The 19,304-nt window shown below is 41.2% G+C and overlaps 1 protein-coding gene across 10 annotated transcripts in view; it reads right to left on the bottom strand.

Annotated features, from left to right (window-relative positions):
* Positions 1-19,304, bottom strand: part of Usp40 (ubiquitin specific peptidase 40) — a 73,986-nt gene that overhangs the window by 12,434 nt on the left and 42,248 nt on the right. For 7 of the 10 annotated variants that reach the window (XR_013104598.1, XR_004608553.2, XM_076914836.1 and 4 more), the window contains 8 exons: positions 18,413-18,470; positions 13,138-13,191; positions 12,267-12,355; positions 11,117-11,203; positions 9,237-9,273; positions 6,780-6,844; positions 4,207-4,281; positions 1,536-1,659 (listed from right to left, as the gene is read on the bottom strand). Coding sequence is in view for 8 of the 10 variants with exons in the window: in XM_076914836.1 (XP_076770951.1) it covers positions 1,536-1,659; positions 4,207-4,281; positions 6,780-6,844; positions 9,237-9,273; positions 11,117-11,203; positions 12,267-12,355; positions 13,138-13,191; positions 18,413-18,470 (589 nt within the window). In the remaining 2 variants the exon portion in view is untranslated. Of the gene's footprint in view, positions 1-1,535; positions 1,660-4,206; positions 4,312-6,779; positions 6,845-9,236; positions 9,274-11,116; positions 11,204-12,266; positions 12,356-13,137; positions 13,192-18,412; positions 18,471-19,304 lie in introns of those variants that run through there. The other 3 variants (XM_076914839.1, XM_076914838.1, XM_076914840.1) reach the window with 3 other exon arrangements.

Below are 19,304 nucleotides of genomic sequence, written 5' to 3'. Positions count from 1 at the left end.
TGCAGTGCCACTACTGGGCAGCTGGTTCTGTAAGAAGTCAACAGAATGTGAGTCTAAGAAGCAAGTCTGCAAGCAGATTTCCTAAGTGGTCTCTGCTTCAGTTACTGTGGGACCGTGAAAGGATAGCATGATTTCTGGTAGAGCACTGGCTAGAGATGGCCGGAGACCCAACAGGTATCCCTGCAAGGGACAGAATGCATTTCACCATGCTCACAGACTCCAGGCTCCTGACAGGAGGCCGAAGACCTCCATTGATCCGTGCTTTTCAGTTACATAGGGCAGTGCCTCTATCAGCCCCTCCACAGGTAGAGGGCATGACTACCGGCCACAGAGCCTCAAGAGATGTCCATATTAATGAGGTACCTAAAGGCCAGAGAGCATAGCCAATTAAGCATTCCTTCCCAGACCCTCCTCCTTACAAATGGTATTTAACCAAAGGCCCGCCCTGAGGACACAGGGTACAGCTTCATCTACTTTCCACCATGACAATAAACCTTTTAAAACCATGGACTTCCTCTTGTCTTGGGGCCTGCCATGGAGGACCGTGAAGGGGGCCTTTGACTACTGAGCCACTGTGTAATCTCCTGCTGATGACCTCTCTATGTTCTAGCCATGGAGCCCACCAACTCAAGCAAACTAGCTGAGCCAGCCATGACCCAGACAAACAAGTCACCATAACCAAGAGTCTCCATCGGGGCACTGCCAGAACTTCTCCCTTTCGCCTCTCTCGGGTGCAGGCCGGTCCAGCCCATATGCCCCTCTCCCGGCCCCCCATCTCAGTCCTTCTGCAACCTCCCAGCGGTGCCTGGGAGCCCAAGGACAGACCACCGGTCTCCTGGTCAGCTGCTTCGGCCCGGAGACCCCCCAACCTGAGACCTCTGCCCCTCGGGGTCACAGGCTGAGATCTCCCAATGACTGGTTGGAATTTGGCGGCTTCTTATAGCCCAGCGATGCGTGGAGCGAACTCAGTCAAATTCCTGTGCTTCTGCTCCCTGAGCCAGGCGGTTCCAGCCGCCTGGGGGACGGATGTGCGGGAACCACAATGCAGCCCAACAGGACCCATGCCCATGTGCGAGCTACAGCCCTGCAAGTTCCGACCTTCAGGTCCCTGCTAGAGTTCCTATCTTGACATTTCCGTCAATGATGGAAAACTGTGTAAAGTATGAGGCTTATTTAACCTTCCTCCCCGAGTTACTTTTGATCATGGCAGTTTTTATCATAACAGGGTAGGCAATTGCTAAGATTATAGTACTTCAAAGAGCTTACAATTAATGGATATTAGTATGAAATCATCTGTTAAAAAGGAATGACTGGATTTTCATTTTCAATTCTGTGTGTGTGTGTTTCCTGAAAGCAGTCTGTGCACCATGTGCATGCAGTGCCCAAGGAGGCAAAAAGAAGGTGTCAGATCTTCTGGAACAGGAGTTCAGATGGTTGTGAGGCACCATGTGTGTGATGGGAACTGAATTCAGGTCCTCTGGAAGAGCATTTTTGATGTGAGTATTGCAGCTGACTCTTAAGAGCACTGTTTTTACCTTGGGTGGGAGCAGCTCCCCAGCTGCTACTTTGAGAAAAGGCACAGTTTAAGTGGTTCCGACTCTCACAGTGTCCTGACAGCCTTGCAGGCTGGTACCACCAGATAGGCATCTTCAAGTGACCCTGAAGAACAGAGCATTTTAAGATTGAGTCTTTACTTCAATAGTTACAGGCAGTTGTGCACTTCCTGCTATTGGTGCTGGGAATCACACTTGGGTCCTCTGTATAACCAGTACATGCTGATGGCTGAGCCATCTCTCATGTATACATTTTCTACAGTATTCTTTGAGAAGAGACTGGCAAGATAAATTATAGGTCCGGGGATATAGTGCAGTGGTAGAGTGAGAGATTAGCACATGCAAGGTTCTGACTTCCGTCTCCAGCACACACAACACAAGTACACGCACAGTGGGCTACCATGTAGTTATTATAGAATGAGATAACTCCATATGTACTGATAAAGCACATGCTTAGACATTAAATATGAATAAAAAAAACTGGTGAAAGTCAGGCATGCCTGTAGTTCCAGGACTTGGGAACTTGAGGCACAACTGCCATGAATTCAAAGTTATGCACAAAATATGGCACATAGAATATAATCATCTATGCAAATGAAAAATACTCCTGCATGTACATGTATACTGTATACATAGAAGACACATACTTGATTGTATGTACACCAAAGTATAAACCTCTGGAGAATACGGAGAAAACTGGATGCCAATATGGAGGACTGGGGTGGTGAAGGCTGGGGAGAGGGGACATTCCAACTTTTCTCAGCCCAACACTTTAGATATTTGGAATTTTATATTATATTACCTATTCAAACACTAACTTTAAAGATCATTGTGCAAAGCTCAATAGGACTCTATGAAATTATGAATAAAAGAGCAGGTCCCATGTGCAATCCTCGAGATATGGTAAATGAACCCAAACATGGAAGATGAGTTTAAAACCCTGCAGAGAGCGACCCTTCAGGGGAGAGCATAAAGGATGCACATCCTCAGTAGCTCGCAGCTTAGACATATGCACAGTGGAGCCCCCATTCCCCTCCTTTATCTTTTCTTTTGAGACAGGGTCTCACTGTCCTCCAGTGTCAACCTCACTGGATGACCGTGCTTGGCAGAGCATTTTCTTAGGAGGGTGCACACGGGAGACATGGACACAACCCTCACTTTTCATTTTAGAGCTTTATCATTTGACAAACAGCTTTCTATGCTGTCTGAATTTTCTAATAAGTGAATGTCATTTATCTGAATATTAGAATTTGGAAACATTTTTTGCTTTATCATTTTGCCTTTTTGCATTACAAATGAATAAAGAAAAGCAGTGATGCTTTTTAAAAATGCTTTATTTTTTAGATGCTTTATTTTAAAAAAAGCCTCAAAACAGGCAGGGCAGAAGGCTCAGGATTAAGGCACTTGCTTGCAAGTGTGACTTGAGCTTGGACCCTAGCACCTATGCAGAAAGACACATTGCCCCCGACAAGCTGGCTGGCTAGACTAGCTGAATTGACCAGCTTCAAGTTCAACGAGAGACAATACCTCAGTATATAAGGTGAAAAGGATAATAACTAATGTCAACTGCTGGCTTCAATATGCATGTGAACACACGTGTCTCCTATATGTGTCCATAAACATACAAACACTCCCCACATGTGCATCGTGAGCGCACACGCGAACACACACACACACACACACACACACACACACACACACACAGATAAGAGGACTATCAATCATTTGGAATGTGTCAGGAAAACACTTTGGCAATACAGACCAAAAAGGTCTTTTAAAAACATGCATACCTTTTAATAATCCTACCTTAGAGAATTTAAGTACTAACTATAAGAACAAAAAGTAAGGGCTGGAGAAATGGGTCAGTGCTTTCTCAGGGGACCAGAATTAGCACCATTTTTTTTCCAGGCAAAAAAAACCAAATAAATAAATAAAAAATAAAACAAAACAGTGATAGCAGCTCACAATTATAAGTCTAGCTCCAGAGGACCTGGTGCTCTCTTCTGGCCTCTGTGGGCACCAGGCACATACATGGTATCTAGCCATACATACAGGCAAATATCCATACACAAAAAATAAATAAAATAAACCTTTTAAAAAGGCAAAAACTAAAAACAAGATGAATTTATAATACTGAAAATATAAGAAATTAAATAGCAGTAAATTATTAGTTTGAATGTAATGTTAATTTCTGGACTTTAGATGAGGTTAAAATATTAAGTATAAAGCCTGGTATGGTGGACACATCTTTTTAAGCCCAGAACTCAGGAGGCAAAGGCTGGTGGGTCTCTTTGGATTCAAGGCTAGTCTGGTCTATTCAGCAAGTTCCAGGCCAGCCAAGGGTATATATATATTATATATAATATATAATATATGTTAATTATAACATATATTATATATAATATATAACATATATAATATAACATATATTATATATTATATATACATATATATTAATATATAATGATTTTAATTTTTTTACATATAGCTATTTTAATTTTATTTAGAAATAGGGAAGGAAATCTGCCTGACTGATAAGATTTTGGCAAAGCTGTCTAATTTTTTATGACTGCATTTTCTCACTCCCCATCATCTCAGTAATCAGAAAACAGTAACTTACTTACAAAATGGCCATTTAGAAACAGTTTCTTACCGGAGGAGGAAGTTTTCCTTCAGTTAAAAGCAAAGTATCCCCAGAACATATCATAAGTTCTTTCAGTGTTGCATCCTGGGAACACAGAAATTCTTTTTGTCACTTCTGAAATGAACAAAGAGACCATTGGATCTTTTTAAAGTCTTATACTTCTATTATCTTCTCAAGAGCTAAACAACCAAGCAGACACTGAAGACAAAGGAGGTAAAGCTAAGCCTATGAATCAGAATTACCACTACGTATTGAGCTATGGGTACAGAGCAGAAGAGACACACAGGATCTAAGGAAAGAGACAGACAATGATTTGTGGAATGTGAGATGTTAGTGATTCTTGGGGGGAAAGGATGGATTTGAAAAACTAGAGGAAGTAAGATAAAGAACTTCTTTGGGAAAAAAGAAGAAGAAAGGGAAAGTCAGGACAAGCAGCTGCCAGTGAAGCAGAGCGGAGGAGTGGGCACTGGCCTGGGGTGTGGCACAGAAAAGCCACTGAAGATGGTTTGGGCTATGTATGACAGGCTATGTGGGGACCACCTGCCGGGCCAGGGAAGCTGCTCAAGTGATTTAGTTAAGAGCAAATAACTCTTAAGGTCAAGCGGTAGTCTGGCAGTGGAAAGGGGCAAGGAGAGATTAGAAAGGCCAGTAGGCCCTTGAAGGCCAAGACTAAATCTCAGAAAGACATAGGAAACTAGGATGGGAAAGAACCTGCCAAGTTTGAAAGGGACTTAGCTTTGAAAACAATGAATGTGCTTTGAGATAAATGTCTAATACTGATTGGGGACTGATTATGAAGAAAGTACCCAGGCATGGTGGTGATGCCTGTAATTCCAGCACTTGAAAGGCAGAGACAGGAGGGAGGAAGTCTGAGGCCAGCTTGGGTTTGTAGTAATAGCCTGTCTCTGGAAAAACAGTAGATAGTCGTGGGACAAGTGGAACTGTGTCACCAGACAAAAATTGGGACAGTTGAACTGATTCAGAAACCCTGGTACTTCTTGTATCTGAGAACAGTATACATTTCATCTACTCGCAAACCCAGTTCCTGTCCTGGAACACGTGATCATGACACCCCACATGAGGATTGTGACTACTAGTCACAGTAGCACAGAACAGCGTTCTCCATGCTAATGAGGTATCTAGATGGGCTGGCCCAAGGGTTTGGCCAATAAGCTTCCCCTCCCAGACACTCCTTCCTGCAAAAAGTATTTAATCTCTGGCCCACCCTGAGTAAGTTATATGGACCAGTTTCCCAAGATAACAATGGATAAACAGTTTGGACAAGGACTATGTCTCTCACCAAGAACCACCATTGGCGAATCCTTCATCATACAGAGCCATGCTGCTCAGGTTTCCCACAGAAGGCTCCTGCCCTTTGGAAACAGACACTCAGCCCTGAGCTATGCTGTAGTTCTCCCATCCCATCACCAGCCTGGGTGGCCTCATTCCTGAATCCACACGGTTCCCCACAGTGACTGGACACCAGGAGTTTGGGAACCCTTCCTCCTCTGCCTCAGCCTGTGCAGTTTCTCACTTGGGCTCCCATCTTAGGCTGCCTTCTGCCACCCCCCGCACCCCAGTGTAGCCTAGTGCTCTTCCATTTTGTCTGCCCAAGCGGTACTCACACACTCTGATGGTGGGGTGGTACTCAGACCCACAGACAGTGAAGAGGCTACCTAATTTCAACACCTCAGGATTCTCTGATACCTGCTTATTACTCTCTCGTCCAACCCCACCAGACTCAAAAAGATGCTCGGTGGACTTTACTGACTGATAAAGTGTCCCAGTGGAAGCTCCACTGTGCCTGTTTAAAAACATAAACTGCTGATTCCTAGACAGACAGCAGGAAGGCACAGGGGGACAGTGCTGACCACAGCTATCTAAGATGCCAGAGCTTCATTTGGCCACCTGCTAAGAATGAGGGTAGATAAGGAGCTCTGATGCAATTTAAGACCAACTAATAGCCTACCTGATTCCAACTGCCTAGACAGGATCTTCCCTGCTGCTGAACCATGTGGCTGGCTGGTAGAGACATTGACTTACAGAGAAATTCTGAGGTCAGAGTATTTGGAGGTTGGAGTTCGAGTGTCTTCAAAGCTTTCCAGCATCCTCGTGCCATTTGCTCTCTGAAATTCTCTGCTTGCTGATGAACTACTCCTCAGGCCTGCCTGCCCATCAGAGGGGTTTGCCACTCACGTCACAAATGTTCCTATCTAGCCCACACTTGCCATTCATCAGAAAAGCAGTTGGAAAAAGTGAACGTAAATAGACACGTTTATAGATTCTTTTTTGTATGCTAAGAAAGAATATTTTTTTTCTTTTAGAATTGCTACCTATAATGGGAAGAAGGAATTGTGTATCAAGTTATGAAATAGGTTTAACCATTTTAAAGAGAAAAATATAGAAAAGATGGACTGGCAAGATGGCCAGGAGAACTTTGACCCACATAAAGGTGGAGTGAGAGAACTGACTGCATGAAGTTGTCTTTTGGATGCCTGCTGGGGACATGTGGCATGCTCCCCCTCCCATCACACACACAATATAATAATAAAATGTTTGAAAACATAGATAAAGGCTCTTACTTCTTCACATAAAGGCTCGCCAGCTTCATAGCACCAATCCATTTTCCTTAGGTGCCACATCTCTCCTAGGAAGGAATTAGCAGCAAGATGAACACTAAAGAAGACCCTGTAAGTGTTTGCCAGGAGAGCCTTCTAGAAATAACAGGTATCAAATGAGGCTCCATCCAGTAGCAGACAGTCATTTTTTGTCTGAAAATTATGTCTTCCACAATATGAAAAATATTAAGTTGGTCCTTTAATTTGTTTAGTTTGCCTTTTTCCCAGCAAGAACTTGTGAATCAAAACCGCATACTCACTGGGGATGTAGCCCAGGAGCAACACTTACCTGTTATGAGCAAGCTCCTGAGTTCACACACACAGCCTAGCTGAGCACCAATGCAAGGAATACTGATGATAGTTACTTGCTGCTATGCTACAGTGTTTACTTTGTAGCTCTGGAACATGTATACTAGATTACACTTAACACACATGCATACACTTCTAAGCACAGAATCTCTTCTGAAAGCCCTAGGAAGTTGAATTTGATTTTGGTATCGCACCTGAGAAATTTCTCGGGTATACAAGGAAACTTAGCAGTTAATGTAACAAAAACAGACAATACTTTCTGAGAGGCATGTTGATGAAGTGGGACTAGAGTTTAATTAGAGTTCTGTTTTTTAGTAGACTGACTACCCTGGTGAAATGACAGGTGGTTTTAAAAAAATTTTTTTTCTGTGGGAAAAATGTTGAATGGGGCAAGTTTAAAAACCTGGTTATTAAAAGAATACCAATGTTGATAAATATACCTAACGGGAAAGGTATACTGACTTCTTATATTTACCTTCAGGTAAATAAGAAAGCTTCAACTTTGAGTCTCCACAGTACCCTTCTTTCTAAGAACCTGAACCTGGTTAGCTGTTAGTTCTGGTTTAAACACATTAAGATTGTCAACTAGCCAAAAAAAAAAAAAAAAAAAAAAAAAAAAAAAAAAGATTGTCAACTATCTTTTTCCTTCCTTTTTTTCTTCCTTCCTTTTTTTTTTTTGTGTGTGTGGGGGATTATGGGATTAGTGAGGCAGAAGGAAGTGGGGGATCAAATCAAGGGCTTTGCACATGCTAGGGAAGTACTCTATCCCTGACATACACTATCAGCTCTTGTGTTGTTTTGAGATAGGGCATTGCTGTGTTGCCAGTGTGGTTTGGAACTTTTGTTTGTTTTTTGAGACAGTCTCTACATAACTCTGGCTGTCCTGGAACTCACTATGTAGACCAGGTTGGTCGGGAATGTAAAGAAATCTGCCTGCTTTTGTTTCCCTGGTGCTATCCCAGGGCTGGTGGCTCTGGGTTTTGTAAAAAAGCAGCTGTGCAAGCCACAGAATCAAACCCCTCTACTTGCAGCACCCCTCTACTGCTTTTACTTCAGCTCCTGCCTCCAGGCTTCTGCCCTGTTTGAGTTCCTGTCCTGACTTCCTTGGGTGATGATGGACAGCTCTGTGGAAGTCTAAGCCGAATAAACCCTTTCCTCCCCAGTTTGCTTTTTGGTCATCATGTTTTCTTTTCAGCAACAGAAATCCTAAGTAAGACAAGTTGATGATACAGTGCTGGGGCTAACAGTGTGTGCCTTCATGCCCAGGGCTACAACTTTTGATCTTTCTGCCTCTCCCTCCAAATGATGGGATTATAGGAATGGGGCAGGCAGCACATTGGGCCCTTATAATCTAAGTATATGTTAAAAAAAATCATTAATGAGTTACAAGTGAACATCATCTTTTCACTGCACTGCACAATGACAAACAGATGGGCCCTGAAAACAGAGAAATGCTCTTCGTGGAGACTGGGAACATCTTCTAGAGTCTGAAAGCCTCGGCTTCCTCATACAAACTGGGACTAGTGGAGATCCTGGTGGAGGGCTGTCCGGCTGCTACAGGGTGCACGAAGTACTGCATGCACACTGCAGGAAGGCCGTGCACTCAGAGTATATTAACTGCCCTCCTGTGAGAGGGCCAGGGCTTCTGCCTATAAAGACGCTTGAAAATGACAGAGAACTACAGCAGGCACTCTGGCGCCTGGCCACGCTGACTGAAATTGTTCTGCACGGGAAGCACTTTCAATTATTTTCAACTTATTATTTTCTTCATTTGAACTACATTTTCTAATCTACAACACAGAAATAAACATGTGTAATTTTGGATATTGTGATTTTTTTTTTAGAGATCAGTAAAAGACCTGAACAGTCCCAGATGGCAGAAACCTTAGCTTTCTGTGTTAAACCTCTGTCAGACCCAACCTTACTTATCTTTACTTAGCACCAATCTGCTGTTACTTTTAATTTGCAAATAAGAACAGGATAACTTGTTATACATGCACAAAATTTAACAACTCTCACAGAAAGAAGCCAGCTTGAGAATTCTTCCTGAAGCTTCCAGGTAACTGGTTTAAAGGATGTGAACAGGCTTTATCATCACAGTAAGTAACTTACCTTGCTGACCTGACTTCTCCAGCATCATCTTTAAACACTGTAAAAAAAATTATGCTCAGTGTTAGTTTTTTGTTTCTAATATATAGAGGAGGAGGAGAAATCCAGATTTTGAACCTGGAAATAACTGAAGTCTGATTCTACTTCACTGTTCATGGATTAAAAACACACAATTTCGATGATTCACAAGCTAGCTCTCTTCTAGGAGCTAAGCAGGGCAATCCAGATGGGGAAACAGTTTCTGCCACTTTCAGCCAGGACTGTTCACAATTCTAGGCCTGGCAGGTGGCATATGATTGTAATTCCAGCCACTTAAGGGTCAAATACACACTAAGACAAAGCCAGAAACATTTAATTCACTTATTAAAAGGACAAGCAGAGTATGCATGACTGAGTTCTGGATACACTTAGGAATCCTACACAGAGAAGCCAGCCTGAATTAACACAGAAAACATTCCACACAAACTCTTGGGAAAGAACTATGCAAGTCCTGACCTCACAGTACAATGTAAAACATCAGACTAGACATGCCAAAGATTGAAGGAAAAAAAAGCATAATTAATAACATCCACTTCCTGAGGAAAAACATTCTTAAATCAAACTCATCTTAAAGAACAAAGTTTGATGATACTACCTAAGAGCAAAGAGAAGTAAGAACTGGCTTCTCGTCACCTATCAGAGGCTGAGGTCTAGTTTTAGAAGGAAGCGAGACGTGTTGTCTGTCTAAGTTTTTGGCCCCTGGCATCTACTACAGTCCAGGTGAGCAGTATTTCTTTGTAGGGCTTGCATTATGTGAGCATGTGAATGAGGACATATATGTGGACTCAATGTATCAATTTAGGTAACAAGTTCTTGGTATGTAACCCTGCATAGCCTGGCCCTCACTGTGTAGCTTAGGCTACCACAACATATAATGCTCCTGCTTCAGCCTTCTGAGTACTGGCATGGAAGCACACCTTCTTTCATTTTTTTCCCTTCAAACCCTTTTCTGGTTTTTAAATTTTTTTCCTTAACACAGTCTGTTATTTTCCCTGAAGTTTAATCATCCCACATTGACAAGTGGATCTCAGCCTCTACAGGAAGCTTCACTGTCTTTTGTAATGACACAATGCAGCTTGTCATACACCTTTTTCCTGACCTAGACCAAGTACCAGAATTTTACTCCAGGATGCCCTGGTTCCTCTGTCTAGAACCAAGTAGCTAAGTGTAGCAGCTATCCCCTGGGTACTAGGGCTGCTTCCTGCTACCAAGTTGCTCAGGGGTTGTAAACTGTGGCAGGGGATGAAGCAAGAAAACATATAGGTTTTAAGAGAAAATAGATGTAGTTCATTCAGAATCTTCAAATTCAAATACAGGAATGAAGGCTTACTGAAAATCCCACCAACACAGTTATTCATTTCTTTTCTCAACATACATAAACATATAAAACCCCTCAGCCCTGTTGTGTGATTTTATATGTATATTAAGTATATATTAAGTATAATAGTAGTGAGGTAATCGATAATGAAGGATTTCAATATTTTCTTTTTAAAGCCATTTGTTTAGAAACATGGTTTCTGTCACTCAGGCTGGCCTTGAAGTACTATATAGACAAAGATGACCTTGAATGGATGCTTCTGCTTCTACCTTTCAAGTGCTGGATTACAAGTGTGTGCCACCCTGTCTGCATAGCTCAAATTTCTATTCTATTATTGATCATCAGAAAAGTAAAAAGTAACGAGAACAATTTTATTTAAAAGTCTCGGTTGGCTCAACCAACTTCTGAATTTCCTTTTAATGAGCACAAACAATTTCTGAGAGCATAACTGTGTAAGCCCTCAGCTTATAACTTCCAAATCCTGACACAGGATATTATGGCCCCCAAACCCAAAGCAATTACTTACATCTCTCACTGAGAGGGTTTCTTCTACTATGACTTCCATCTCTGCCCCAGGGTGAATGTCAGTCCCCAGAGCAAAAAACAGGAACAGCTATGAGCAAGACAAAAGCATGAAAATAATTTCCCCTGAACTAAAATACCCTACAAGCTTATTTATTTTCAAAAACGTAGAGTCAAAGGCCCACAGAGAGCTAATCAAAAGCTCAGTGGCTGGGAACAGTATTCTGAAGGCCCTGGGTTTAACCCAGAATTGAAAAAAGATGCAGGCAGGCAGATAAAACACCAAATGTTGTAAAAACGAGATGATATTGAGTGATTTCACATTATCATTTAAACAACAACCTCACTTTCCTGCAAGTAAAAGTAAAATGCTACTCATAAGAACTGGCCTCCTAAAACTTTTCACACCACCTTACCAGTGTTCGCACTTATGATTCAGTCACTCCATAGGAATCTGTAGTCATTGTATACAGTGCACATGATCTGTGGTTCCGAAACATTTAACTTACTCCACACACTGCAGTCCCAAAGCCCCATAGGAAGAAACAGAAATCTCCTCTCATCAGTCATCCTTAGAGCAGGTCTAACTCTATCTCACGTGTCACAGCTTGCCATGCCTGCTACATGCTAGCATTCCAAGGAAAGCAGGCTGAAGGACAGTGGCTGGGGAAGTAATAAGATCTATCTAGAAGTCACAGGGAACAGGATCAAAGTTCAGACTGCCTTGATTAAGGTAGCAATGGAGCTATGCTAATAACATTTCATTTTCTAGGGAGACTCTGGCAAGGGATCCATTTTGTGGTATTTTATACAGAAGGGGATGCCAAGGAGGATGAGGGCGAGGGAAGCTCTCTTTTATATCCCTGCAAGACTCACTTAAGCCCAGTCAGTGTTTAGAGTTTATAACACATACTTGTTCAAACTGGTAGTCCCTCAACTTTACAAAGTCTTCTCAACTACAAAAAGAACCTCAGAAATATGCTTTGGAATGGTATTTTTGGTTTCAACAGTATAATAGTATAAAAATTTAAAGAAATTTAAAGAAACTTTTTATAGAAAAAAAACAGTATTCCTGGAGCATTAAATATATCAGTTACAAAATATAGACATTTTAGTTGGGGAGGACCAACTCTGCATGCTGGGCCACACTATACCTGAGAGGAAGTTGGTGCTTTTCCCAGACACAGTCCCAAGGAGCTCCCCATCTTCACCTCTGCTTCCTCCAAAGTGCTAGTATCGGGTACTATGAGGAAATTTGATAACCAAGTGAATATTTTGAATTCTTACCTCTCTTTAGTAAAATGACATTATTTTCTTTGAACACCAAGAAGATAAGGCTGGGCTGTAGCTCAGAAGGGAAGTCTGTCTTATCCTGGGCAAGGCCCTGAGCTTCACCCAGCACCACCACAGCATCACTAGATTTTATACACACTCTAAGAGAAGACAGTGAGTTGTGCTTCATGTTAAAGTAGCACATGTCCTGTGGTTATGTTTAATTTCCACATTCCTACAGTACTCTCATTACCTTGTACCACAACGCTAAGAAACATGATTCATAATAATGAATATGACTTGGCCAAAGACTTGTTTATTCAAATTTAAAAATCTGCACGGTGGACTTGCTTCATCCACATTTAAAGTTGTGACAGTAAGTAACATCGGTTATTAGACTTATTTGTGATGTAGTCAGGGCTGATCTCAAGAAGTGTCAGAGAAGTGGGAAGCAAAGACTCTATTCATAATGGTATTCCAATGAAATGAACAAGCAGGGAGACCTAAGAGGTCAAGCTACAAAGACCTTAGCCTATACCATGACCACAACAAGGACTGAGGCATCAGAAAGAGCTTTTAAGAAAACAGAGATGGTGTAAGTCTTTCTGTAAGGAACAACAGATTTGGATAGAAATACATCCAGAAATCAGTTTCCTGAAGGTAACTTAGGAATGTGAGATATGGAAACCAGTATTTACCATATAGGTGTTCTGAATGAGAACCTGCTAGCCTTTGAAAGCTACCAAGATTTACCTGGACAAAGAAGCTTCCCGTTTCTATCAATGGGTCTCAAACAGCTATTCTCAGCTGTGAATGAAAAGAAGGTGGTTAACTACTAAGCAAAGAGCTCTTAAGTAATAATACTCCACTATGTTAATCACAGTAAGTACAAGAGGCTAGCCTCTACCCCCTGACAGTAAGTACAAGAGGCTAGCCTCCACCCCCTGACAGTAAGTACAAGAGGCTAACCTCCATCCCCCCAAAAGCAAAGCTCCAGGTGAGATACTGTCTCAAAAACAAAACAAAACAAAACAGAACAGAACAGAATACTCCAACAGTCAAAAATCCAAAAACCAAACCGAAACAAAACCCCAAAACAAACCTCATATGTGGATAATATTCACTTTGTAGCCTTGCAATACCATATATATAGCTGAAATGGCTCAGTGGGAAAATTACAACCAGCCAATGACTTTAGCATACTTTTCCCCAAAACATTAAAATTGTAAGGTTACACATGGTTCAGGAAAAGAAAAAAGTAAAATGAACACATATACATGCATTTAAAACACTAGAACCAGAGATGAACATTTCTGTCTTGCAGGACACTGATCAAAAGCAGGGTGTGATGCTATGTAACCCTACTATAAGCATTTGGGAGAAGGAAGCAGGAGGGTTGCTGAAGCCAGCCTGGTCTACAGAGTCAATTCTAGGCCAGCCAGTGCTAAACAGTGAGACCCAATCTCCAAAATATAAACCAGGAACCAAATCCAGAGCATGGACAAGGGCATGGGGAGACTTCTTGCCCCTTGGCAAGTGCTTGTACTTCTGCCATGAGCTCAGCTCCCAAGACTATTTCTGCATTTGATGTTGGAGAGCACCTCTGCGAGCTTGTTCAATGTGAAGTCTTTCTCCAGCATCATTTCTCCTGGAATGTTGCATTTTTATCACCTTCCTCACTTAAATCGCTACGTTGCCTTTAGCAAATTCCTTAGCTGCATGTCTGAAGCCTCTTGAGTATCAGCTATGTCACCATCCCTGTGGACAGTGGCTGCTTCCCTATTGTGACTTCTGTTTCGTTGGGTGCTTTCTTTCATGATCTATTCATGTACAATGTCAGGTAGGCTTATGGCTGGGAGAGAGGGAGCAGAACTACACACTTTACTGTCTGTGTGCAGATATGCGTGGGACATACACTAGCCAGTCGCCACTGAATTTGAAAGTAGGGAAGTGACTGGTCTGATTTGTGACTACAGAGCTAGTAACTGTGGGTAGGCTTTAGCCAAATGCTCACAGAAATTGAACTATTTAACTGAAATTTAAGCAAATTCTAAGTGTGCAAAGCAGACCACCTGCATTTCAAACACACTTAGCAATGGATGAGGCCAGCATGCACTGTTGAGGATGCAGACTCCTGACCCTGGGAAGGAGCACACTAAGTTCTTAGTCAAAATAGAACTCTTACAGTACAAAGCATGGACTTGGAAGGAAGAGGTGTCGAGACTTCTGAGTGGACAAGAATGCACAGGCTTAAAATGGTCTAAGTTTAATAGAGTGGGACAGACTTTCTTCCTCCTGAGACTCCAGAGTTCTGTCTTATGTACTGTGTTGTTATGAAGCTGGCATACATTTTAAAATATAAATTTCTTATTAAAGAAGTAGATAAAAGTATTTCCCTAATTTAAGAAAGTAGATTTTTAAGTACAGTGCTTTAAAGTCATTCTTTTCAGTCCTAGCTGAGTATGGCACTGTATGCCTGTAGTTCAAGCTACATGGCCCAGTGCAAAAGGGTTTCTTGAGCCCAGAAACTCAAGGTTGAGGCAAGGTAACATTGCAAAACAAAGCCCTCATATCAGTCATGACAGCCATCAAGCATGACAGCCATGAACTCTGCCCTTACACAGTCTCATCTAGTGGGAGAAGTGAATGGTTATGGTACAAATAAAAAAGGCAGTTGCAGCTATAAATGCTATGAAGCAAAAGTACAGAGTTGTTAGGAGTGAAGCCAAAAGCCTGAGACTGCATGGTCAGAAATAAAAGAGAATATTTAGGTTAAGAACACATGAATAGCTCAAGTTAGGAGATAAGAGTGCAAAGGCAAGAAAGCCCAGAGATCAGAGCACGGTCAGTCTCGAGGTAGACAAGAGCTTGTGCAAGGGGCTCCCAAAGGCAGCCTATATAGTCTGCTGTGACTCAGAAGGACAGTGGCAATGAAGTCATAGATAGACAGGTCCTGACTGCAGGTCCCACAGGAGTTAGTTTCCGAGTTAGTGAAAAAGTTAGTGGAAAAGCACAAAGAGCTCTGAGAAGGGCCAGAATCTAGCTCATGGAAGTGGGTAAGACCCCTTGCTGCATGAGACATAGTGTGGAGGGAGAAAAAGCATCAGGATGAGGAAATCAGTTACTGGGCACAGTATTGATTCCCACTTCCTGAATAAGCCATATGCCTTTGGTAAACTTTACTGGTGTATTTTTCCTTACAGTAATATAGTCCAGTCTTAAGAGCCCAGCTGAAGAGCTGGGTAAACACACACACCACACCCTCAAGCTCGAAGCTCCTGCTGTGCTACTCTGCAGTCAACCGCTACACCGACCTGCATCTGCCTTCTGTGACTGCAGCTTAAACTTTAGTTTCCTAAAGCACCTCCTGTGTAGAAACATCACTTTACACTTGCTTGTGTCTAGTTCCCTTCATTTGGCACACGACTTCCGAGAGCCATGCATGCTGTGTGGAGAGTGCCGCTCTTCAGACCACAGTGCCCACTGACAGGCAGCTGTAGTTTGTTTATTCACTCACTTGCTCATAGACATGAGGCTTGTTTCCAGTTTTGGGTTATGAACATTTATGTTTTTATAAGGTTGTATGTTTTACCTTTTCTCCAGTAAATATCTAGAAATAAAATTGATACATAAATGTTTGAATTTATAAAAAACCAAACCAAACAAAACAAAACCCAAACCAAAGAACAAAAAACCAAGCAAACAAAAATCAACCAAGCAAAACCAACCCTAAGTTTTGCAAAGAGAATATAGCACTTCTGCTCCCTGCACGCAGGAGCTCCACATTTCGTTTTATTGAGACTGGGTATTACCCATGACAGAGGTGCTATAACTTCCTTCTGCTAGCTGCTGACACTGTCCCTCTCTCACAGGCAAGTCTCCTGATTTGGGCTGAGATGTCTTTGGATTGGGTTACAAGTACTTTTTATAAATTCTGTATCCAAGTATAAATGTGTATTTTCTAAGTTTTTCTCCTAGTTCATAGCTTGCTTTTTCAAATGTCCTTTGAAGAGTACTTGTTGTGGCTACTTTGGGTAATTTATATTTTTTTCTTTATATATTCTTTCATGGTTTGAATGTGCTTAAAAAATTCTTTTCCATATAGTAAAGTCATCAGTATGTTCTTATATGCTTTCTTCAAGAAATTTTATTCTTTTTAGTTTTAGTGTTTAGTTTTATATTGATTTAAAGTTAATATTTTACAAGATGGAAGGTAAAAATGAAGTTCATTTTTGCACACATGGAAGCCAATGATCCAGAACTATCTATAGCACACTGGCTTTTTCTTGAAACACTGCCTTAAAGGTACAAAAACTCTTCTTTGTCCACTGTACACAAAAGTGGGTTGAATATACCTATATGCTCTACACATCTTCCTAGATGCCAATAGACGTGACAGAAGAGTCTGAAGCCATACCCTGCAGCATTCCTTCAAAGCTGTTATGGCTACTTGAGGGCTTTTGTTGTTGCTGTTGTTTTTGAGACAAGGGCTTACAATGTAACCCTGGATGGCTTGGAACCCGCTTCATACAGACCAGGCTGATTAAGCTCTCACAGAGATCTACCTGCCTCTGAGTGCTGAAACTAACCATACCTGGTTACTCTGAATTCTTTGTATTGCCATGCAAATTTTAGAATGGCATCATCTGCTAAGAAATAAAACTGCTAGTGTTTTGAGTGAGAAAACACTGAATCTAGGAAGATAAGTTTTTAGCAATATTGTGTTTTCTGATCTGTGAACATGGCCTCCTGTTCCCTCTATTCATGTGTTGTTCTTTAGTTTCTTTCTGCATGTTTTCTAGTTTCCAGTGTACAGATCCTGCATATATATATATTTCCAAATACATGTTTAATACATAATGATATTATTTTTGTTTTCTGGTAAACATATCAAGGCAAACACTTGAAATTCTAACATAGGAAGTTAAAGCAGGAGGATTTTGAGTTCCAGGCAGGCCTGAGTTATATAGTGAGGCCCTATATCCAAAACAAAATAAAACAAACCCCAAATAAATAAATAAATTTGGTTTTCTCAATTTTGATATCCATTTTGTTTTTGTTATTGACAAATTCCTGCATATTAATGTTGTATTCTTGCATTTAATGAGATACCCATTTATATTCACTGACAACAGAAAGGGGCAATGACAAACATTAGCAAGGACTTGGAGAAAGTGCACCCATGACACAGTAATGAGATGGTAAATGCTTCAGCCTTCAGAAACTGTATGGTTGTTTCTAATAAAACTAGACATGAGTTTGCCAGATGGCCCAGTAGTACAATGTTTTAAGTCTAACCGAGAGCCTTGAAGCGCACGTCCACACAAAGACTCACGTCGGAGTGTGTGCAGGAGCATTATTCCAAAAGGGCTACTGAAGTGTGAACATCCTTACAACTGAATGGCAGCTACCATGAGAAGAGATTAAACTCTTGGAAGGTTCTAAATAGTGTACAGACCGCAAAGACTTGTATGCTAGGCAATAAGAAGCCAGACACAAAAGTCTATGAACCCCATGGCTCCATTTATAGGAAACGTCCAGAAAATGAGCTGACAGAAGACCATGGATATTTCTGGAGTGATGGGAGTGTTCTAAAACTGGACGTGGTGTTCTACATCTCTACATTCCTGACTGTCACTAATTTACACACTCAGGATAAGTGCACACTATGATACCTAACTTACATCTCAATGAAGCCATGAATGAGCAGTAAATGTGTAGACTTCCCACTATAAGTTTTATAAAAACATACAAATATACCTAAGCATATGACATATAGTACATTATGAATACAGTTGAGTCAGATATCTCACTGTCTTGGGGAGAAAGGAAGATAGGTCTGAGAAAGACACAGAGAACTGTTTTTATGTTTCAAAAACGAACACATGAAAAAAATATTAACATTTGTCCATTTTGGGTGGTAGGTATGAGAGATTTCCTTAAATTATTGTTTTGTACTCTTCCATTTTTTAAATAAAAGAACAAAATTAAACTAAGAAAAAACCAAAAAGCAAATAGAAATGATTACCTAGTTCCTTCATTAATTTTAATTCCTTTATGGCTTTAATTCGAATATCAAACACCACCTAAAATAGAGAAATAAACTAATGACTGTGTATAGGTTGAATGGATGAAGATGAAAATGAAAATGAAAATTATCAGTGTTTATACAGAAATCATTTTGAGATTACCTGACATTTGCTTTGCCTACAGAGTTTTTTAGCCATCCCTGACATTATTCTGTAAGATTGAAAGCAAAAGCTCAGAATTGATCCTAATAGTTAAGTTTTTACCCTGATTTTAACTGGGACAAAAGGATACCAATGAAAATGAAAGAAATAGTTCTCACTGGAAAGCAATAAACTGACAACCACTCACCTGATAAGAGTCAAGGAAAGAAAACAGTGTCAGGCCCACTCCTCACAATGGGGACAATGGGTCTGGGACCCCAGAACAGAGTATAAAAATGTGTAACAGCAATCCAAGATGACTATGGCTTTCATTTAAATGACTTTTTTTTGAGCCCACTTTAGGCCAATATCCTCTAGAGCATCAAATGATGGTAAAACTTACAGGTAAAAGTGATGTCAGAAATTATGTACCTGCCCCTCCCCTCTACCAGAACCCACGAAGTGCTAAGCAGCAGCAGCAGACTCAAATGACAAAGGACGTCTTCAGCACTTTCTACACAGGGTCAGGTGCTGGTGTGCACTGATCCTAGACTGGCTTCCTAAGAATACTAACAAATATCAAGCTCTGTAAGAAATTCTAATGCCAAGGATTGGCAAGATGGCTCCAGGGGGATGGTGTCTGCTACCAAGTCTAATGGCCTGAGTTGAAACCTGCATAGAGGAGAGAGAATGAACTCTGACTTCCACATGCATGCCTGTCCCCACAAATAAATAAATGTAAAGAAAAAC

This window comes from Arvicanthis niloticus, chromosome 17 (assembly GCF_011762505.2).
Source record: "Arvicanthis niloticus isolate mArvNil1 chromosome 17, mArvNil1.pat.X, whole genome shotgun sequence".
NCBI lineage: Eukaryota > Metazoa > Chordata > Mammalia > Rodentia > Muridae > Arvicanthis > Arvicanthis niloticus.
The sequence above is the reverse complement of the archived record's forward strand: the minus strand, read 5'-3'. Positions and strand labels throughout refer to the sequence as shown.